The 22,214-nt window shown below is 39.6% G+C and overlaps 1 protein-coding gene across 4 annotated transcripts in view; it reads left to right on the top strand.

Annotated features, from left to right (window-relative positions):
• Positions 1–22,214, top strand: part of vgll4b (vestigial-like family member 4b) — a 33,947-nt gene that overhangs the window by 6,477 nt on the left and 5,256 nt on the right. Inside the window, exons 1-5 of one of the 4 annotated variants that reach the window (XM_029501429.1) lie at positions 6,602–6,976; positions 12,198–12,420; positions 16,867–16,887; positions 21,182–21,449; positions 21,718–21,841. In XM_029501429.1, the coding sequence (XP_029357289.1) occupies positions 6,895–6,976; positions 12,198–12,420; positions 16,867–16,887; positions 21,182–21,449; positions 21,718–21,841 (718 nt within the window). In that variant the 5' untranslated portion in view covers positions 6,602–6,894. Of the gene's footprint in view, positions 1–6,601; positions 6,977–12,197; positions 12,436–16,866; positions 16,888–18,991; positions 18,995–21,181; positions 21,450–21,717; positions 21,842–22,214 lie in introns of those variants that run through there. The other 3 variants (XM_029501430.1, XM_029501426.1, XM_029501428.1) reach the window with 3 other exon arrangements.

Raw genomic sequence — 22,214 nt, 5'->3', positions numbered from 1 at the left:
GGTTATTAATTATCATCAGGAGCGCTCCTTAACACGCTCATAACCTCTTGAGCTGCGCCACATATATCATGCAGACATGTTCATCTAGCATGATGTCATTAATTGTCTACTTTTAATGGAGGTGAGATAGCACCTCTTGGCGGTGTCTCTCTGAGCGGGTCAAGGAGTCTGCAGTAGAGATAGAGCAAAGGCTTTATCAGTGCCATAAAGATCTCATGAATGACTGCGTCGCTGACGTAGAGACAGTGTACAGGGTACCACCCGTCTACTTTTACATTGACACGATTATTACACTCAGGCTCATGTTCTCTTACACCCATTTAATCGCTTTTTTTCCCTCATCACAGAGGAGACTTACGGTATTATATGGAAATCCTTTCATTAACTTTGACCAAGGCCTCAAAACAGGACTGACAATTCAGTAACCTTCCCTTATCATCTGTTTATCGTCTGTTTCTAGCTGCCTACCTGTCCTCCCAGTTCATCTTTCTGATGGTTACCTCTGCAATTTTTTGTGTTGTTGTCCCAAACACACATAAGCGCGTACACATGTACTCACACACACAGACACTTACGTCACCATCACTGCTTTGTTTGAGATGTTCAACAGGCAGTGATTAAGACTAGATGGGCAAGGAGCCAACATGATCACAAGGTCAAAGGTCAAGTGTCAATGGGTTTCTAGGCCAAGACAAATAAATACAAATAACCCTTCTTTTTCTCACTTGTTTGTTTTGTACTTTGACTTAAGAATGTATATTTTAGGTTTTCTTCCACATGTATGCATACCAATGCTCCATCTACATAACGTGCTTTTTGTGAAAGGACAGTTGTTTAATTTCTAAAAATGAGGAAAAACCTGCCTGTGACATGATTCACCAGTAGAATAAGGTTGTATCAGTCAGCCCTCTTTCTGTTTTTTTTTTTTTTTTTTTGTGGTGCTTCCCAGCCTTTTGTGTACATAAAGTTTTCCTCAACAAGAGCCTGAATCAGTTTGTTAATCATAGTTTCTGGAATTTAGGGCCGTGGTCTAAGCAACTTTTCTTCATGTTAGTATCCAGACTGAAAATATTGAAGCACCCAAGAATTCATTTGAAGTAAATGCTACGCTTTCTGGTCACATACTAACTCTGCTGTATCAGTATGGCAACTTTCTCAGAGTCGTGCTGACCATGCATACTTTGAATTCCTCTCTTTTTGATAGTCACATTTACTCAAAAAGAAATTTAAAAGGGAATGTACAAAGAAGGTTAGACTTTTGCGCTACAAAAAGGGAGGAGAAGGTTGGAAGGCTGACGTGTAGTAATAATAGCTGCCAGTTTGTGAACCTGCTCCTCAGACAAATATGTCTTGCATTTGAAGCCTTGGCATTCAGTGATAAGGTTGTGTTGATGACATCTCAGTATACTGAGGCTCAGAAGCAGAACATGAGTTGCGGTGGCACCCAGCCAGCTATGCCATGTAGGAGGAGCCTTGGCCAATATATGATAACCCCCTGGGGGCAGTTTTCTACCAGTTAATTGTTAGCATGGCAAGAATGTTGTCATTGGTCCCACTGGCCAATGAAAGCAGTGATTGTTTTCCATCACCAGCCATGCAGTGTTTTTGAAGTGTTGAACTTCCTTTAATTAGTAACAAAGCAAACCTAAATAACCTCAGTACTGAAGTTGGATTGTACATTGAATGATCAGGTTTGGGCTGATGTCGCTGTGTACACAGAGAAAGCAAATTCTTTCTTTTTATTTGAGACATCTAAGTCTCAACGTGCTGGCCGGTAAAGATTGGCATCTTGCTGTCTGATCTGGTTTGGGTCCCGGTCTGTTGCATATTTCTAAAAACACATTGTAGATACCAAATCTTGCATCACCAGAATACGAGAGTAAAACGGCTTACATTTATTGTGTTTATGTTGTAACAACATTTACTGCATTATTTAGAGCATGAGAGAAAGAAAACTCAAACAGGGGAGGAAAAGTAACAAATAGACAGCAGGTCCATTTTAAGAGTCAGGTTGGACAGTTTCCTCAAGTGGCAAAAGAGCAGGACAGATAAGCTTTAATAGAAAGTCTTGGCTTCAGATTTTGCACAGGTCACAGCTGACTGATCTTCTTTCTGTCATGGCAGATTATATCAGATTACTGATGATTGTTGATCCGGTTCCCACTAAATCACACTACTAGGTTGGATTAGAAAAGTTCTTGAAAGCACAAACACGATTGAGTACTTGACTCATTAGAGATGCAAAGTCCTTTCAACATCTTTTTCTTATCTTTTTTTTTTATTTTATAAGACAGGACAGTGAGTCAACAGAGCAAACCCTCATGAGGCTTAGAAACATTTACATGTTGGGGCAAAGTATGTAGTTTGATTGCAGACAGGAATCTTTATTAAAACTCCTCTCACTGTTTATTTCTACTCTATAAGAAGGTAAACATATTTTATATCAGATAAAAATAAGATACTCTATATCTGAACAGAAAACATAATTAATTTTTTTTTCCATTCTGAAAAGTTAGCAGTTTTTTTGGTTTGTTTTTTTATATAGTTTTGAGGCTTTTTTTTTGCCTTATTTAAGTTAGTATTTGGTAGAGAGAATGAAAGGGAAAAGGGAGAAAGAGGGGAATGACGTAGCAAAGCGCTGTGTTTACATGACACATGATCTAACCACTCCATCAGAGCCGCCAGACTGTTTATGTTATAAAGGAAATTCTTTATGCCACTTACAATTTGCAAATGACCTCTCTTGTATCTAAACTAAGAAATCGTTTAAACGAAACACACCCACAGCAAATGATGTGAGCATGCACAAAGGTGGGAAATGACCGAATGGCTTTGCTTCCACACAATCACCTGTTGTCATTGTTTTGGTGTAAGGACCTGATATTTCCTCCTGAGTGAGTGTGTGTTGAGAAAGTTGTCATCCAAACGCTCCCATAAACCCTCATTAATTCACTGCGGCTCTGTAATTCTGCCCCTGATTAAAAAAATAAAAAGTTGAAAGCCTATACAGTCTCCTATATAGTCTTCCAGGTTTTATAGCCATTACACCTGTAATTAAACCTTTGAAGCCTCAAGGTTTGTGGAAATGTCAGCAAAGTAACCACCCTGATACCAAGAGCTTATACAACAAATGTTAGAATGGATAAACCTTCTTTATCCATTATGTCACAATGTAAACAAAGACAGTAATGGTGAGTTGGTATTTCAACACACAGTGCCATAAAGTAAAGGAGGACTTTACCTTTTGATCTCTGCCAGTGTAACAGTTGTTCTACCACCCTGGGATATGGAGAACTCAAGTCTAAGGCTGGAGATTTTCTTGATATATCCATTTTGAACAAGGCCACTAGATTAATTCGTGTGATAAGTGAAAAATCAGAAAGAATGGAATTTGAGACAAGTGAATGAAATTCAAATTTCCTTTTTTTGTTTTTAACACTCTACCTCACTGCCTTTTTTCTGTCGGTGTTTGTGTCACAACACTGCAGTGTGTTAATAAAGCATTAGGATGAATCACCACCTGGCCTGTGTGGTGGTGTTATCCTGACACACCTACTCCCCAGAGAAGCCCAGACCTGTTCCAAAAGAGACACATGACACTGCAGGAGATTAAGTGTTATTGGTAGCGCCTTGTCCTGATAGAACAGACAAATACATAGCAGTCAGGAAGTATGGGGGATGTTGAGAGAAAAGGAAAGATGATGGGTTGGAGTGAATGAAAGATTATTGTGTGGGTGGATGTACTTGAGGATCATTTATCCATTTAAGTGAAAAGATAAATAGTTACTCAGCTAAATTCAAACATGATAATAAAGGTCTAACTGTATGCAGACCATGTTTGAGGTTTTATAAACGAGCTCATGTCTGAATGTATTAATTGGATGATTAATACATACAATTAAGGTTAAGTGGCAATGATTGTTTTCATAGCTACCTATGCTACTTATATATATGCAGATATATTTATTATTATCTAGTAAGAACAGTCACACAACCTGTCTTTTCCTGCATCTGACATCATTGTCGGTCTTCAATGCGATCCTTCACTTTGACACTTGTGAGTCAGGCTGTTGGGGGAGGGGGGAGAGTGGGGGGAGGGCAGTGGAAGGAAAATGTTTTCACCACAGTAGGCTAAGTTATGTGTGTAAGAACTTGTCCCTACGGAAGAAAAGGTGGAATTTCACCAATTTGTTGTGTAACAAATAATCTCCTTAGGATGCTTAGTCTTACAGCCCGGCAGGCCAGAACAAAGGCACTGTGTTGGAGAGCTCGTTTGCCTTCACAAGTAAATTTTAAGTCACGAGGGATAACTGTAAGCTATGTTTAAATAAAAATGGCAAAAAACATCAGGGCACGTGAAGATTGATGTACGCAAAACCAACCCAGCCAAGAGGAAACTAAGAACAAATAATTGGAATTGCCACTTGGCCCACTAATTAGTTTTAACCTATTTAAAATAATTGTTCAGTAAACCATTCTTCACAGCTGTATTAATGCTTAAATATGAGTTTATAGCATGTCCACATTGTATTCTATATTACACATTTCTTCCTATTAAAATAACTTTGAATGTTGTGTTTTATCTAAATTAGGCAAAAGTATCTTGCTCAACATCAAAAGTATTTCTACCTTCTGCTTTTTAACTCTGGTATTAATGACAAGAAGTTTTATAGGTCAAGTGAGAAATCTGACTAACCTCTAAAATAGCCATCATCTGTTTATGAATGACCATAAGGGGGTGTTAGTCTGTTCTCATCCTGTTGTGAAATAAATTCTTTTTAGTCTCCCTCAGCCTGAAAGTGTGTTAAAATGTTAATGTTTGGTTAATATTGTATTGGACTTGCCATCTGAACTTGTTTGGCTGTTTCATTTCAGCGATGTGTTTTATGACAGGGCAGTATTTGGAAATACACTGAACCTGAAGCACCAGCTGTAGTAGCTGCAGTAGCACTGAATGGACTCTCTGTGTGAACTTGGTCTTTTTATATGTGAAACTCGAAACGATGGCCATCCAATGAGACAAGAACCATGTTCCTTAGTTCTGAGCCAGAACGAGAGGGGGAGGTCATGAGGGAGGAGGGAAGAGGCCATTGTTTGTATGTGTGTGTACAAAAAGAAGGGGGGAGGTGTCTAGTCTGAAGTGTGTTTAGCCAGCAGCGTAGTGTGAGGGTTAGGGTTCGTTTTTTTGTTTTTTGTTTTTTTTTTAAATATCTATATGGCTGTATACGCATTGTGTATGTTTTGTGGTTGTGGTTGTGACTTGTATATGCAAATGACAGTGGGGCTGAAAAATTGGGCCAATTTTTTTTTAATGTATAATTAATATGATACTCTCGTTTTAAGCAGTGCTGAACATTTTGAGAGACCCATGTTGTGAGACGGGTCAGTGCAGCAGCCTCGAGGTTGAATAAGAGCTCAGCCAGTCGACTGATAAACCTTTTTCCAACATGGAAAAAAGTGCATCCACCTGCTTGAAGTTTAAATGTTTTCCCTTAGATTCTTCTTCTTCTTAGCATTTTGCCTGAATCTGTTGGGCTGTTGCCTGTTTCCGGGTTTGTGTGTTTATAAGTTACATGTTACATGAAAATGAGCACATACTTTGTGTGTAGAGTTGCGCCATGACGTGAAGACATACCCTGCCCATCGTGGTCTCAGTCAGCCAGTTTCTCAGGGGAAGTTGCTGTGGCATGCCATGACACTCATAATAGCACTCTATTTATCTGCAATGCATACTGAATCTCTTTTCGGCCCATTTGTCTCTTTATTTTTCCTGGTCTTAGACTTTTTATGCGCCAGGGGGCACAAGAGAGCCACTGTGGAAATGGAGAGACCTCACAGGGGATTGGGTAACTTGTATCCATTATCAACGCAGTCAAACTTGTTTTTCCTTCGATGTGTACAGAATTGACAAACATGCACTGGTGTATACTCTATCTCCTCGAGGATAAAAGTCTGTTTATGTTATATTATAGCTGCTTTATCAAATCATCTATTGCGACCATTTTTTGTTATCAACTGTGTAGTCTAAAGAGCAATATTTTTAGTTCAGTGGCCCTTTATTTGTCTCTGTCCTTCTTATGACTTTTTTAAGTTCTTCCCGCTTCTTTTATCTTTCTTTTTATTTCCCATATCGCCGTGTTTAAACCATCACATCATTATTCCCACACTGGTTTATCGACCTTTATAGCCTCCGTGTTATCAACTAAATATTCCCGACAGAGACTCACACGCCACCCTAAGTTTATAGAAACCTTTCCATATTTTTATGACCTCTTTAATCTCCCCAGTTATCACCTTTGTATTTCCTAGAGGGACTTGCTGTACATCTGTTGGGCCTTATCAATGGTGGCCATGTTAATAACCTCTGGCAACAACCACAGCACCGGGATACTTTGTGTGTGTGTGTGTGTGTGTGTCCCTAACCTCCGTCTCACTCTTTTCTCTGGTTGTGTTTGGAGAGGCTGATCTTGCGCGTAAAACATCCGTGATATTTGAGGCGCTCCTGGGATTTGGGGCGCATGCGCAGTGCGCCGGTCCGCAGCAGAGGAAACCGCTGGAGCAGCATCGGAGTCATACCAAGCATAGCCTGCGTGTCAGTGCAGTCGACTTACAGCTGGCTGTGAGGACAACTGACGCTTCTCCCTTTTTTTATTTTCAAAACGTGTCCAGCACTCATTAGAACAACTGGGGCAATCCAGTTTCGATACTCATTTTTTTTTTCTTTTTTATTATTATTATTATTATTATTATTTTAGTCCAGGGGGGTTTTGTAGGAAACTAAAGTTGGAGGCCGGACCTTTAGCTTACTGACCGTAGCTTCAGCAGAGAGAGAGAGAGAGAGAAAGCGGGTCTTTTTTCTTTTCTTTTCTTTTTTCGTGTGTAAAAACTCGATAAATGCTACTAACGAAAATGGACCTGTTGAACTACCAGTACCTGGACAAAATGAACAACAACATCGGCATCCTGTGCTACGAAGGTAAAGCAGTGTGTGAGCTGTGCGACGGCTGTTTTCAAAAGTTGCCGTCAGGCTGCGTGAACATCCAAGTTTTTAACTCCGAGCCTAGCGGCGGAAAAGTTGTTTATTTCAGTCCACTTTCACGTATTTAATGAATTTCAGTGTCGCTGTCCGGTTGTAACTTTTCTGCCGGTTGAACTTCACGCCAACCTGCCTTATTTCTCCGACTTTAGCTTTAGCCACATTAGCTTCAGTTTTCCTGCCGCCTGGGTATCCAGCAGACTTTGTGTGTTTACAAGCCTCTCTTATAAAGTTGTGTATTATTGGCTATTGGTTGAGTTCAAAGGCTGCAAGCGATATGTGACTTTAATAGCTCCCCTCCTGTGGCTGACTCATTGTGCATTACTAATTGCCAAGTTATTCTGATTGTCTGGATTTTTATTATTCATCTGAAGCCCTTACTTTCCTAACTCCGATATTTGTGGTCAGAAGTCCACATTTAGGCAACCATACTCTGGAAAAGTCTCCAGGGTTGACACAAAGAGTTGTTAAACTACTTGTTGTCCAGCAGAAGAAACACGAAGTTGCATTTGAAAATCAGTCTGTTAGATAAAAGCTAAAACTTCTCCTCTTCTTCTTCTTCTTATTATTATTATTATTCTCCTCTCATCTCTTCTCTGTGTGGATTGAGATATTTCTAGGATAGGGCAGGATTTCATGTTATGTCATGAACACACAGAGCTGGAGCTTCCATATATTTGCAAAGTGTGTGACTACAGAGTAGTGTAGCTCTCCTCCTGTCTGTCCTCTACTCTTATTACTCACAGCTACTGTAATATCATCCAGTCTTTCTGGGGGCTAAATGCAAGTTCCCTCCTCTGTCTTGTGTCCTGCTCAGGCTGCACTGAGGAAACACTTCTTTGAACTCGCATGTAAATTAAACCTTTTGGATGTGTATATGGACATAAAACACGGTAGTAACTGTGAGCAGTGAACAACTCCTCTCTGCCAACATTTAACCGAATTGTAATAACACTCTTGCTCTAACAAGCTTACATTTGGTAATTTGTAGTGAGGGCCAGAAAGGTGGCCAGGTAGTATTAATTAGGAACGCCTACAGGCAAATGAGATAAAGCTGCAATGCTGATAAATACTTATAATGATTTGTTACAATGTTGCAGCAGGAGCACACAGTTTCAGTGGCTGAGCATGTAATTACAGCCTCTGCCAGCAGTGTTTTATTTTTTCTGTTTCTAATACTTACTGGGGAACAAGTGCTGTTTTGCTGTAATTCCTGTTTGGCAAACTCCATATGAGATTCTTGCTTTTTGTTTTGTAACTTGTTAAAGTTTTGCTCATCGTAGGCACATATGGTGGTGGTAGAAAATGTTAGTGACAGTTTTCTTAAAGCTAAATCAGAGATGGTGCACCAGATAAGACTTGGGATTTGGGATTGAAGCCAATCAGAATGGGGGATGGGGTATCTGTATCTCTGCCAAGGTTCACCTTTCTCAGGTTTCATCCTGTTTGTCTCAGCAGAAAAATTACATGAGTGAAGTGGGGAGGGGGACTTCTTCTTCTTCTTCTTTTTTTTTTTTTTAAGTGGTACTTTTGTACTTGTATATCCTCCAGGTGTCTTTTAGTCATAATGAACCCAGACACAGAATTTATTTTTATCTCTGGAAGCTCATCTCTGCAGGATTATCCAATTATTTGTTTTTTTTGGATGTGTGCGTGCATGCACGTGTTTGGGTTTTTTTGTTGTTTTTTTTATAAAGCTCTCTGAGCTAAAATTTGACTATAAGCGGCATGATAAGACAACAAAGATTAAAATAACAGGGAAACTCGCCAATCAGTAAAGAGAGTGAAAGAAAAGTCCTTCATGTTCAAACATGTCAAGCAAAGAAGGAGCTTGAGGGGCTTTGTGATATTGTGGGTGTTCTGACTTGTTAGTATATGCATGAGCACTCCTACTCAAAATACATTTTCATCAGCACCCATATTAAAATGTCCGTAAGAACAGCTTTTATGAACAAGTGAAGATATAACACTTAACCAGTTATTTCATACCAGTGTACACAAACATACATACGCGCTGCATTGCCTTTTAGTATTTCAGTCCTCAGTTGATGAACGGCTGTCTGCAAAGATGATGGGTACAATAAGTTTGCATATGTAATCATGGTTTTGAATGGCAAAACACTTCTGGAAATGTATGCCAAATAATGAGTAGGACCCAACCCTATTCATGTTCAACACACTGCTGCATTAGTGAAGTTGTGTGTTGGTGTTGGCCTTGCAGTGCTGGCACCTAGTGATTAGGATGCTGGGTAGTGGAGTCAAACCATGTTGTGTTGAAGTAAAGGAAAGCTGGCCATGAGTAGCATTCAAAAATTATTATACAGCTAATGAGGAAAATCCATTGATCAGTCTACATCAGTGTCACTGCAAATATACAACCAGGCTCAAGTGTCCTGCAATACAATTTCAAGTATTGCTCCGATTTAATTCCAGAGCATTTTGTTTCTCAACCATATTAAGTTGTGATGTTTGTTTTTCGGCAGTTAATATGCTTTTAGACCCTGTTAGAGCATATGTGCCTTTTAAATACCCAGCAGTGTTTTTGTGTTTTACTCTATTGCTCTCTTTCTGTTAGTCAATATGCTCAACTCTCTTTCTTCTACTCTCCCTTTCACCCCTCTGTAAAACTGCTACCAGTTGTAGGGCTGACAGAGGGGGGTGCATGGGAATGGTAATAGTCCCTTTTTGCTGCTGAACAGGGCAACATAAACAAAATTGAAAACTTCCTCAAAGTTATGTGCTTTTGTTAGTGTGCTTCTTTGTCCCTTTCTTTAGTCACCTTTCTTTTCTCTCTGAGATCACACCAATCTAGCATCTGTAGATATCCCATCATATCACATCCATTAGAATTTTTCTATTTGACTTTTTGTTTTTCCTTTCGACCATCTAGAGCCTAAAACCTCTGCAGATTTGGAAAATTAAGACAATTCAGAGGGCCAGGTTGTAAAAAATCTCAGGCAAAAATATTTATTTTGCTGTTACGCAGGGAAAGGGGAAGAAATGCTATGGCTTATCTTTTTTTTAAGTATCTGATGGGGGAAACAGAGCACACAGGAAAGCTAGATAGGTTCAACTCCATTTGTAATCCAATCTCATCCTGACTCCAAGCTGTTTGAAGTTCTGTCAAGACAAATAGGCTTTGATCATGTGGACCTAATGAACTCAGAGAGCAGAGGGGGAAAAGAAGAGAGTGGAGTTTTACCTTCATGACAGAACATCGTTTCTACTTATTGCTTGCTGGTTCAACAAGGAAAAAAAAAAAAGTATACTATTGTGGAGCTCAAATGTGGTGAACAAATAAGTAGTTATGTAGTAATATAGATGTTGTATGCCCATGATCTACTGTCATTTTCCTTGTTATCATACATGCTGTATGAACTGCTGCCAAATTTTGCATTTGCCTCTTGCAGACTGTTACAGTTTACAGTGACACAAACACTAATACACACTTAACTATTGACGGTATTACCATTTTATGAAGCCTTTGCCAAATAGATATAAGTAACTGAGTGTAACGTTAACTTGTGCAGTCTGACCAACAGTGTTTGATGCACACAGTCAACTGTCACAAATCCACCCCTTGTTGAGCATTTCACTCCTGGACCTCTGATAAGCTCTTCTGTGTCATGAGTCCTGATTGGACAATGTGGTGTCACAATCCTTTTTATTGCCTCCTCTCTGTCCTGCCAAAAACAATGATGTCACCCTTGTTTCCATGGTACAGAGTGGGGTGAGCAGGAACATGCCAGAGAGAAAGGGGAGAAATGGCTGTCTTGTTTAGGAGGCCATGGTAAAACTAAACATACATGGGGAATGGTGGTTGAATAGGGCACATATATGTTTGTTTTACAAAGCCTTTTCAGTGTGTGTATGGGCTACTTCCTCTTGAATGGCTGACTGAACATTTGTTTTCAGATCAGCTCAATCTGGTTTGTGCCCATATTTTTTGTTTAACCTTACGCTTCCAAGTTTGTTGTTTTCCTGCTCCAGGAATAATTATCTGTAGTTTACAAATAAGTTTCTATTTTGATGAAGACAGCATTTTTTATTTATTTGTTTATTTATTTCCAGCAAGAAATGAAAGAGTGATACAACCTAGAGCCAATTGATTGCTCATTGTATGCGTGTGTGTGATTGCTTGTCCAGGCAATGCAGTTTGGAAGTATAACAGCCAAAAAGCCAAAAACATTTAAACTAATGCTGATCTCTAGTCAAAATTTCTTTTGCACTGCTGCTCTACTGATGCAGATATTATTTCAATTCTACCCCATAAATGTAGGAAATAAATATCCAGAATATAATCATCACTGCAGGTCAATATTGGTTTTCACTCAAAACAATTTAGAACAAAGCATGAGCCAGTCATTGTTGCATCCTAGGGGTCTGGTGTTGTTTACTTTTTTTTTTTTTTTTCCCTAGTACTGAAGTAGTTATAGGGAGAAGCTGTGATTTGTAATGGGAATTTTAGTCCATCGTTAATGTTTTGTTTGGGAAAAGTCAGACAGATACATGAGGCAGAAGCAGTGGAAAGTCCCCATGTTGAGACGGAGCCAGTGGTAGTTTTCCTGATTCTCTTTTTCTCTTACTCCCACTCACTGAGGCCTCTGTAGGCCTTCTGTATCAGGGACCGACGGGAAGCAGAAAGAGTCTGACATGGAGAGAGAAATAGTTCACGCTACACACACACACACACATATGCAGAACCCATCCACAACTATTTCTTCCAAAACATTCATAACCAGATACTCCTCTGCTTATGCCAGAGGTTTGTGCCTTTCTCAGAAAACTGTATGTCAACAAGATCCAAAATTTGAGCTGAAGCGCAGACTGTACAGTAAAACACTGTCATGAAGCAGTTTTTGTGGTCAGACTGTTTAAAGAGGCAATAAAACAGTTGCCTTCTGCTTGAAAATACCATCATTTTAACTAATTACCATAATTTACAGTTATAGCTATGCATCCTGTTTAAAGTGTAGCCATGTGACAGTAACCCCTCAACTGTCAATGCTGTCGTACACGTTTGCATTAGCTAAAACTATGGTCTAATATTGTTTTACAAATCAAATTAATATTCTAATTGTATAAAAACACTTCTATTTTGTTATGTGCTTCAACTAGAGAGTTTACACATAACTAAAAAGTCTTTTTCTCCTGATTTCAGGTGAAGCAGCACTGAGGGGGGATCCCAGACTGCAGTCCTTGTCCCTGTCCTCATCCTCTTCCTCATCATCCTCCTCTTCGTCATCATCCTCCTCATCTTCCTCCTCCATTTCCAGCCACAGGACAGGTCCCCCTCCCATCAGCCCGACCAAGCGAAAGCTGAACGGGGAACAAGGAGACAGTGACATGGATGACAACGAACATGTGGCAAAGATGAGCCGACTGTTTGCTGCACAGCTGTGAGTCCATACTCTGAGTTGCACTCATTTGTAGAGGCATGAATGAACACACATTTTAAAAGCATTTAGCTGTGGAGACTTTGAAATGAGTTTACTTTCCCTTCACTCATTTTGCATCTTCAATTTTCAATCCTTGCACCTTTCTCTTTTTTGTTTGCCTATGTCTTTCCATGAAAAAGTCACCTTGTTCCCCCAGAGCTACATAGACATAGAGACACACAAAACTACTTTTAAAAGAAGTAATTTTGTTACTTGTGCTTCTCTCAGCCATATATTTGTGGGATCCTCACTCAGTGAAGTTATACACTGAAAGGTTTTCTCCGAACTCCCAGTTTGGACTCCAGGGTGCTAAGCCAAGTGTAGCTGGCTCCACAGAGTTCTCCATAAAGCCACAGATCTCTGGAAGCTTGGAAACAGGGTTCTGCACAACAGAAAGATTACTCACATCTCCAGCATTCCCACATTCCCACTTCCAGAGATTCTGGTGTGCCAATTGGTAGTGGAAGCGCTGGGGCCAGGGGCAGCAGTGTCAGAGCTCTCGCCCTCATTCTTTTTCTCGGTTTGACTGAGTCAGTCATGGGACTCCAGCCATGGTTATTTATTGCAGAGATAGTCAAGAAGGTGTTAGGTGGAGCTATGCAGTTTCCATGCTAGTCTCTTACCCATACTCTTTGTTGCTTAAGATACAGATAACACCCAGAATTAACAGTTGGTGTTGTTTTCAGGCTACTTCATTTTCATTTGTTACCCAAGTGGCTGTGAGGTACAATGAAACGCAGTAGATCTGAGTAGACTAAATATACTGAAAGCACTAGATTAACAGTAGAGCACATTTACCTTCTGTATATTTATGTCACTATGCATCTGCAACCACACAAATGAATATTTGTATGTAAATGTAGCACACATTTGTATCTGACACAAGATGATTTGCACACATGAAAACCAGATTGTCACAGCAATTTAATTCAAAACCTTTAGACTGAATCTAAAAAAAGTTTGCTGCACTTCTCTGTTGTATTCACAGAAATAACAGTGGATTTCAAAGGCAAACCAGGACAAGTGAGTTTGCCCTATCAGTATAATCCAAATTCTCTACTGAGGAGCTATATGTTCAGTATGTACCTGTAAATTTCCAGAATTTTGGTGAAGGAACGTACAGAGAAGCGATTTTATACATAAATCACCAGATCTTAAGGGTCCAGTATATTCCACAATGCTTTAAGGGCCAACACAATTACACAAACTAAATATGTTGACTTGACTGTGACAAGGTAGGGGTATAGTGCGTTGCAGGAAGGAATGTTATGACTGTCAAATGAAGTGGCACAAGGGGAAGGGTCTTTGTTCCTTCATCTTGTGACCCTCTTGGCTCAAATAACAGAGGATTAGCTTGCACATTGTGACATTTGTGCAGACTCATCTTGTTTTCTGTTTTGGATGTGTCACTGGTGGGAGAATTAACATTATACTCTGCAGTCAAACTGGGCAGTAAATCCATCTTCCCACTGTGTTCAGTTGTTTCAGTTGTTTGCCACTCTTTGTGAGATGTTTTTCATGCACCATGCGGTTAACTTCTGCATACATTGATAAGCAGCAAACTTTCCTACTTTCGCATTTGCAAGTTGGATTTATAAGTTGGTGTGCCAGAGTACAATGGGACTTATTGTCGTATCAGCTTTCAGGTGGTGGAGCAATTTTTAGCTTCTATAAAATAAAAGCAATGTAATTTGAACGGGGGAAAACTTTAAAGCTTTTTATTCCATCCATGATTATTTCCTGGAAGAAACCCATTATAAGATGTACACTCTTTATTTAATTTCTCTTTGACCCTCTGAGTTGAGGTTTTTACTCTAAAAAAGTAAATTGCTAGTTGACTTGGTGGGAGCCAAGTTAAGGTTTTCTGTTTCATAAAGCTTCATCAAGACATTTTATTACACTGCAGTGTTTTTGCCTTAAAGCCATCTTATAAGTATCTAAAATGTTTTTAGTAATTTAAGTATGACTTTCTCTGGGGGTATGTTCCCTGGCAAAATTAACTTGTTGAAACCTGCTGTCAGAGTCAGTCTCCAAAGTTTTACTTTTCCTTCTCGTTGTCTGTCCAAAGAACAATGATTACACTAAACTAGAGAATGATCGGTTGTCACTGTAAAAGAAGCTAAAAATAATGGATAAAGAAAAGCAATGTATGGGCCCTTCACAGTTGATTCTTCTCTCTTCTACATTTAGCACACATTATCATGCTACTTCGTTTAACAAATGAGTTAATTGTTTGAACAGTAAATAGGTGTAATGGCTTTAATTCTTGGGAAAAATTAACATCAGAGATGGTTATCTGATACCGTTCTAGTAGTTGGATTTTGCTGGCTGCTTCTGTCTCTGTACCCTTTTTTTTTTTTGGTCTGCACTTATTGCTCTGCTCAATGTCAACAGTTTCTGCAGACTTAGAAAAGGCTTCTATGTTCTGGATTCTATGTTCATTGTCCTCTTTAAAAAATACTAATATTGGTTGTTCCTGTGTTGTGACTACATCAGCTGCTTTTTTTTTAATGGTTGCTTGTCATTAGCTGTCTCTTGTCTGTAAGTTCAGTCGTTTTTAGTGAGCGTTGACACCTGACACCTTAGATGTTGGCAGGCTAGGAAGGTGGCAGGTTTCCTTTGTTTTCTATGAATTCATACACGCATATATGCACACATACATTGGTCAGTACATACGGGAAAGGCAAAAAAAAGTTTATGGTATAATAAAATCTGCACATAAAAGTCAAAATGGAAACATTGCTAGTCCTGGCACCAAGCTGATGTCTTCACTGAGTGAGCCTGTGTTTGTGCAGGTATGCACATGTGTCATTGCGTAGGCTGTCTATACATGCATGTGTGCTAGCCCATCTGTGATCATCTGTTTTTGTGTGTGTGCATGTGTTTGGTGAGTGGCCTCCTTGTCAGGCAGCAGGGACTGGGTTCTCATTTTCTCTGAGGAGTAGGAGGAGTCTCGAACAAAGAAGCCTTATCCTGTTCACTGGAGTCTGCGAGCTGGAAGCTTGCTGCTGCCTGCTCGCCACTCTGGAGTTGTAGACCTGCAAGTATAAAAGTCCTCTTGCTCAGCTGTTCAGCATTCCCCCTCAAAACCAAGAGTTAGTCTCACAGAGCAAGGTTTTAATGTGGGCTTTTAATTGCGAAATATAACTGAGGCAAAGTGTGTTTTCAGTAGCCACGTCTAAGTTTGTTGATTTCCTCAGATAGAAAGCTGGAATGGAGATCAAAATTAAGACAAATCACTTTCATGGCAACAATATTGTTGTAATTCACTTTTAACACAAAGTCAGATTGTTACCAATCTGGGTAGTTGAAATGAATTAAGATTTTCACCAAATGATACCAGCTGAGCATTGCTTGGTCTCATTCTTACATCTTTCACATGAATGTTGTTGTTACTCCTGAACATAATGACATAGATACAGAAGCTAAATCCAAAGGAGTCCGTTTGCTGCACTAACTACAGTGGCATACAGAAACTGCAGCTGGTTTTCACTGGGAACTTCGACAGTAAGCTGTTCTCATGAAAGTTTCTCCAGAGGCCAAATGGGGAGAAAATAAAAGAGAGGAAGAGTCTCTCTTTCTCTCTGTCTGTGTGCATTTGTGTGTGCGTTTGTGCGTGTAAGGGTGTGAGCATGGCAAAAGCTGGTTAAGTCATTGTCATCCTCTTGTTTTACATTGGACTATTTATGTAATGTGTGAGTATGTGAGGGAAGGAGAGCGTGTGGTTGACTTTTTCCCTGTCTGTGTGTGTTCACATGTTATCTTTGCCTTCTTGTTGTGGTTGTTCCCATATCCGATCTGTCCCAGCTTTGATAACAAAGGACTTTCTTCAGTTGTCTTTTTTTCCACAGTCTGTAAAATGCAAATTCTGCAAAATGGCTGGATTTTTATCAGTAGTCTTGCGTTGAAATGGTGTTTCTGTCTACTTGTTTTAGGAAGGCATTTTTGGCAAAGTATGTTTATGTATGTTTTTGTAAGGTTTTTTGCATAATATATGTTAGGAAGATATCCTCTGTTTCACTTCACAGTTCTAAGGATACAAATATATTTACTAGTTTCCACTCTGTCTCAATCCTGCAGACTGGAATTAAACTGCGTTGAGTTGTTTGTATACTTTATATACATAGCCTGGGTAAACCCTGTGGCTCGATTTCTGTATGTGTGTATATTTATTTGGTGGGTTTCTTTGGACCTCGCAGAGTATGAGGCTGCTTGTAACCTGTGGTTGAGCCTTCATCCTCCTCCTCCTGTTTTCTTTTTTTTTTTCCTTTCTTTCTTTTTTTGTCAACGTCTTCTCTCTACACCCTGATTTTTCCCAGATGTTTCCTGTGTGTATCTCTTTCTCTCTTCTAGCTCTTTCTTTATTCATTTCTTAAAGGAGTAGGATATGAGCTTCAACCCAGCCAAAGATTTGTAGTGAGGTTTTTTTTCTCTGAGGACTCTGGAGCACAATTGTGAGAGAAAGCATAGAATTTTTATAGCTCCTGTATCTTTGCCTCAAAGTAAAATAGAACTGACCAGATTGACTCATGTATAGCTAAACCAGGAACACTTTAGAAAACCAAACCATGTTTTTAAGGTTTGTTGCATTTACTAATTTAATTTGCTTATACTCGTTTTATTTAGCTTTGACTATTAGCATTTTAGCAAAAATAACAAGTTTTCACATTTTACAACAATAACAACTAACAGCTGCTCTGCCTCTATTTTGTCTTAAATATTTACCATGTCTTAGGTTGTCTAACATATAATCCCAGTCATGATCTTTAAATTGAGGTTCACTTGAAGACATGATATCATATGAATGGTTATTTAAAAGGCAGCACATAATGACAGATTTTATGATTGTAATATTGTTCAAGACACATGACTATATCATTTATGTATTGAGGGTTAGACTGACTGGGTTTTAAATAAAGGGATCTTTCAGTAAGTACCCACCACTTACTACCACTAATGCCAGGCTCTACATAACCCATTCTTTGGTAAGATATATTAAAACACTCAAAATCCATATTTCATTGTGTCACAGATAATCATCCTTCTTAGTCTTTGTACTTTTGAATCATGTTCAAAATATAGCTCCTCTACAGTGTACCCAAAACAATTACTCTCAGAGAGGCTTGTAATTCACCCTGTATGCATTAACTCAAAATAAGAATTTTGACAAATTAATACCATTAGTTAAAATGTCCTTGGTCGTTGGTAACAGCCGCTCTGGTATTCCCCGCCTCTGTTTCCTCTGAAAACAGACACTAACCCACATTGACACGTTTCTATTTAAGCAGACCCATTAGACAAGCTGTCGGCTATGCTGGGGTCTGAAGTAGTTTATTTCACTTGGCGGCTTAATGCCAGCGTGACTATATGTTGGGTGAGTAGTTATACGGCTGTTTACACCAGAAGGACATTTCTGTGTTGCTCAGCAAGCAATGCTGCTGTTTTCTTTCTTAAACACATGTTATTTTATAACCTCCTAAATTTATCATGGAGGGCTTTATGTCTTTTCCTGAGTAAACAGGTGGGGCTTATTCTACAACAATCAAATTAAAAGGACCATTGCTTTATGTGATTGGAGGGACTTCTTTCTCGCTGGTGTTGCTCTCTGCTCAAAGTTGTTCCATTCAATTTCAACCCAAGTGTATTGTTATGTATTTTTAATTTGGCACTAACGGTAACAAAATAGTACATTTTTAATCAGCGATTCAGCAACAAACAAAACTAAAATGAACATCCCTATGCTCATTGCATTTTGTGATAATGTGTTCACGTTAACATGTATGAGTCTGAACCACTATACAGTACAATCCAAAAAGAATAAAGATTTAAACATTACAGTCTTTTTTTCTTCTTCTTCTTTTTTGTTTTGTTTGGTACCAGCCATCTTTTAGGCAAGTGTGATTTTATTTATTTATTTATTTTTCGTGCTATGGATTGTATTTGCTGTCAGAAGAGTTCAGTCTAATTGTTTTGACCCAAAAAACCAATTGTTCTGCCAGCACAGTTAGTTCAACTGGGGAAAACACTTTTGAAAGTGGTGGTATTGAGAGCTCATTCTTCTGTGCAACTGACATTTTTCCACCTGTACGTACATTATAAAATGAGAGCTTCAAGTCACTGTTGTGTGGCGTTATGCCACATTTGATGCTTGATGAAAAGTAATTTGCTATGCACCGAAATTAGTTTGGCTTGGATCCCCAACGGCTTCCGCTGTCTGATTTCTCTGATCTCTTCTCCTATTGCTTCCTCGTTTAATTCAGTGTCTCCCTGTACCTTGTGTAAGTGCCAAGTCTCAGTGTTCTTTACTTTTCAAAGGCTGCCTCCCAAACTTAGCTCTCATCCTGTGCTCTAGCTTCAGACCTGGTAACCTTCTCTTTCGGCCTAGTCCTTCTCACCACCCCCATGCCCAGCTCTAGTGTGCAACCCTCAACATTCACCCTTCCCATCCTCCCCCTCTTTCCCCAGCTGCGACCCTAATGATAATTGAGAGGTGAGTAAGAGAGACAAAGACACAGAGAGGGTTTTGAATGCCTGATCCCTGGCATGAATTGTGGTCCAGGGTTTGGTGGGCAATCAGGCGAGGGGAAGGTGGGGGCGGTGGTGGATTCAACAGCTAGACCATTCACTGGTCAGATTTGTTGATCTCGTTCATTGGCTTTTGAGACGGCCCCTCTTGTGTTAGGATGTGGGCATGCCTGCTATTTGGCAGTGATTAAAGTTTGGAACAACTTCCACAACCTAACTCGAGACCCAGCTGCTGGGTGGTGATGAGTGAAAGACCTTCATTATCTGTTTGCCTTTTAGCTAATCGAGGTTTGTATATAGTTGAAGATAAGAGACCATACAGTAGGACTTTGGTTTGTAGCACTTGATTAAAAGTTTACATCTCCTTTAGCAACAACTGTAACATGAGCATATTTTCATGTTGTTACACGCCAATTTATATGTGACTAACTCCCTAAAGCAAATTTTTGAACAGATAAATATGGGAACAGAAATTTGATGCCACTATGAAAAACGACTGCTTGTTGGTGTGCTGTCAGACAGGGTTTATGTAAGAGCTGCCAAGTCTCTCCCTCTTTAACCCTCAGGAAGTTAGCTACTGATTGTGAGAGAAGAAAGAAAGAAAGACAAAAAGAGGGGGGTCTCTGCTAATGTAAGCTCTCGGCACAAACGAAGGAAACGACCAACCTCACTCTTTTCTTATGTCCGGACCCCCACCCCCTGCCCGCCTCTCCTCAGCTTTTCCTCTCCCCCTCTCGGTATTCTGTGGAGACTATTTATTTGTTGAGCGAAGGTGCTGTGGGACCAGATGCTTGACCCAGCAGTCAGGTTGCCTGGTCACATAGATCTACAACTGTTTGCCTGAACTTATTGTTTTGTATCCAAACAAACCTTAAAGGGCTGCTGCAGTTTTTCACAACAAATTTGCAATTCATAATTATAAAAATAAAAAGTTTTACTACAGAATGAAAATGGAATATCATGCAGCATTCTGCCAACCATTGCTTCAGTGTAGCTCACCTTAAGGTTTTTTTTTTTTTTTTTAATTGTCTTGTAGCATGTAGAAGACTGCTTGAAATTGGAGAGAAAAGAAGAGATAGCGGAGTACACTAAATCTTGCTCCCTCAAACTGGGCCTCAAATTGTAGGAGGGGAGTGGAGCTGCAGGAAGGGTGTAATACACAGTTGAACACACACAGACCACATTTGACGCACTGAGCAAAATAATTGCTACCTGTTAAACTGCAAATAAGTGTGCACAGCATCAGGCACAACCACTTCACTACACATTAAAGTCATTATTATCAGAGTTGGAAGCTGAAAAAAAAAACAAAAAAACAAATTCAAATTGTGTGTTGTGTTAAACTGTCATTACTGTAATTCCTTATCTCTATCTCTACTTTTTTAATGTTTAAAACATGAGCTCAAAGTTTAGAGAGTGCAGGAGTGGGGTGTAATCTTTCATATGGAAAGTCTGTGGACAGCCCACGCTTTTCATCTCGAGTATTTAGTTTCTAATTGTGATTATGCATTGTGGGAAACAAAATACATTTTAAAAAAAAGCTGAGAGAGATGTCAATTAAAGGTTTGACAGATAAAATCAAATGTCAGCAGTGAGCTGCAGGTCGAGATGAATCCCCAGGCTGCACCTCTGCTGCAGTAACTGGACAAAGGTTTCCAGGTTTTCTTATGACAGCAGTCATTGCAGTTGGCTCCAGGCTCACTGGACAGATAAAGCTGATTTTGGTACAGAGGAGACCCTTTGCAGGGGTAACTTCAGTTCATCCATGTTGGATCATTTTTTTGCCTCTTTCCTAGAAAAGAGAGTGAGTGTATGTGAGCAAGTGCTTTTACAAGATAGTCTTATCAAACCCTCCAACAATCTGAGAAGCTGGAATATGAGCTCATAATTAATAGCATCCGCTTGTCCAGTGTTTGACACAAACAAGAGAACAATTGTAATTTTAAGCAGTATCATTTTCATTATTTCCCTCATTTAATTTTTCTCTCTGTCTGAACTCTTCTTACGCTTTTTTTTTTTCACTGTCCATTTAGTACATTTCCACTCCACTGGCCACTAATCTTCTCTTATCTTCTTTAGGTATTTGATAGCCAGCTTTTTGGATCCGGTGTCATGTTGTCTGGCTTATGTTAAATCACATTTCCTCTCTCTTTTTTGTTTTTCTTTCCATTTTATTTTCCAGGAAACCCAATGGAGACTATCGCAGCTCTACAGTCTCAAAGGACCGTAGCCGAAGCCCCATCGAACGCGTAGTGGTGCCCAGCGTTCTGGCAGTACACAGCAACCACCTATACAGTCACGCCCACCATCACCACCACCACCTGGCCAGTTTAGCCGGAATGGATCAGCCATTGGCACTCACCAAAAACAGCATGGTGGAGTCTGCACGTAGCAGCACAGCAGCAATGACAACAGTGCCGCACACAGTCAGCGCTGTGGAACGCCAGCAGGTGAGATGCACATCCTTTTTCTTATTGGCAATATCTCTCACTGATTTTCAGGTAGGTTTAAACTCTGATGGGTCCCTCTAATAATGTTACTGGTGCTTTAATCAGCCTAGCTCCTCAGTTGGTCGAGAGAAGTTAACCCCTGTTTGACTTGCTAGCCAAAAATGTTTTCTAACCCAGGTGGGAACCGAATCATTCCCCTAAACTTTCTGGACTGTGTAGGTTTACTGGTGTGTTTCTTCCTTCTTTGAATTTTGTCTTTGCGTTTCAGAATCGTCCTTCAGTGATCACATGCGCCCCAGCCAACAATCGCAACTGCAACCTGTCTCACTGTCCTGTTTCCCACAATGGCTGCTCGAGCCTTGCAAACAACTACAGAAGGATCAACAGTGAGTGTGTTTATGGAACTGCATGTGGATGAACACCTGAATTCTTTATATCCTGTTATCTGGCTAATGCTATTGTGTGTATTTGACTCAAAAAGTGAGCATAATTTTAGAAATAAACAAAAAAAAAATCCTTTTTGGTGTCATCTGTGGGAAACCCTACCATGACAGCATTTCACTCTTGAGACAAAACAAGGCACATCATACTCTTTGTATTCAGACTTACTGACTCCATTTTCATCCCAATTTTCTCTCAAGAGAGTTACAGTTTCTATTTATGGCACATCAGATGCTTTATTTACTGCCTTACATGTTATCTCTGTACTTAAATGCATTTGAGGCTTCACCCAATCACATATGTTTCATTTGTCCTCTGTGTGAA

This window comes from Echeneis naucrates, chromosome 5, assembly GCF_900963305.1.
Source record: "Echeneis naucrates chromosome 5, fEcheNa1.1, whole genome shotgun sequence".
NCBI lineage: Eukaryota > Metazoa > Chordata > Actinopteri > Carangiformes > Echeneidae > Echeneis > Echeneis naucrates.
The sequence above is the reverse complement of the archived record's forward strand: the minus strand, read 5'-3'. Positions and strand labels throughout refer to the sequence as shown.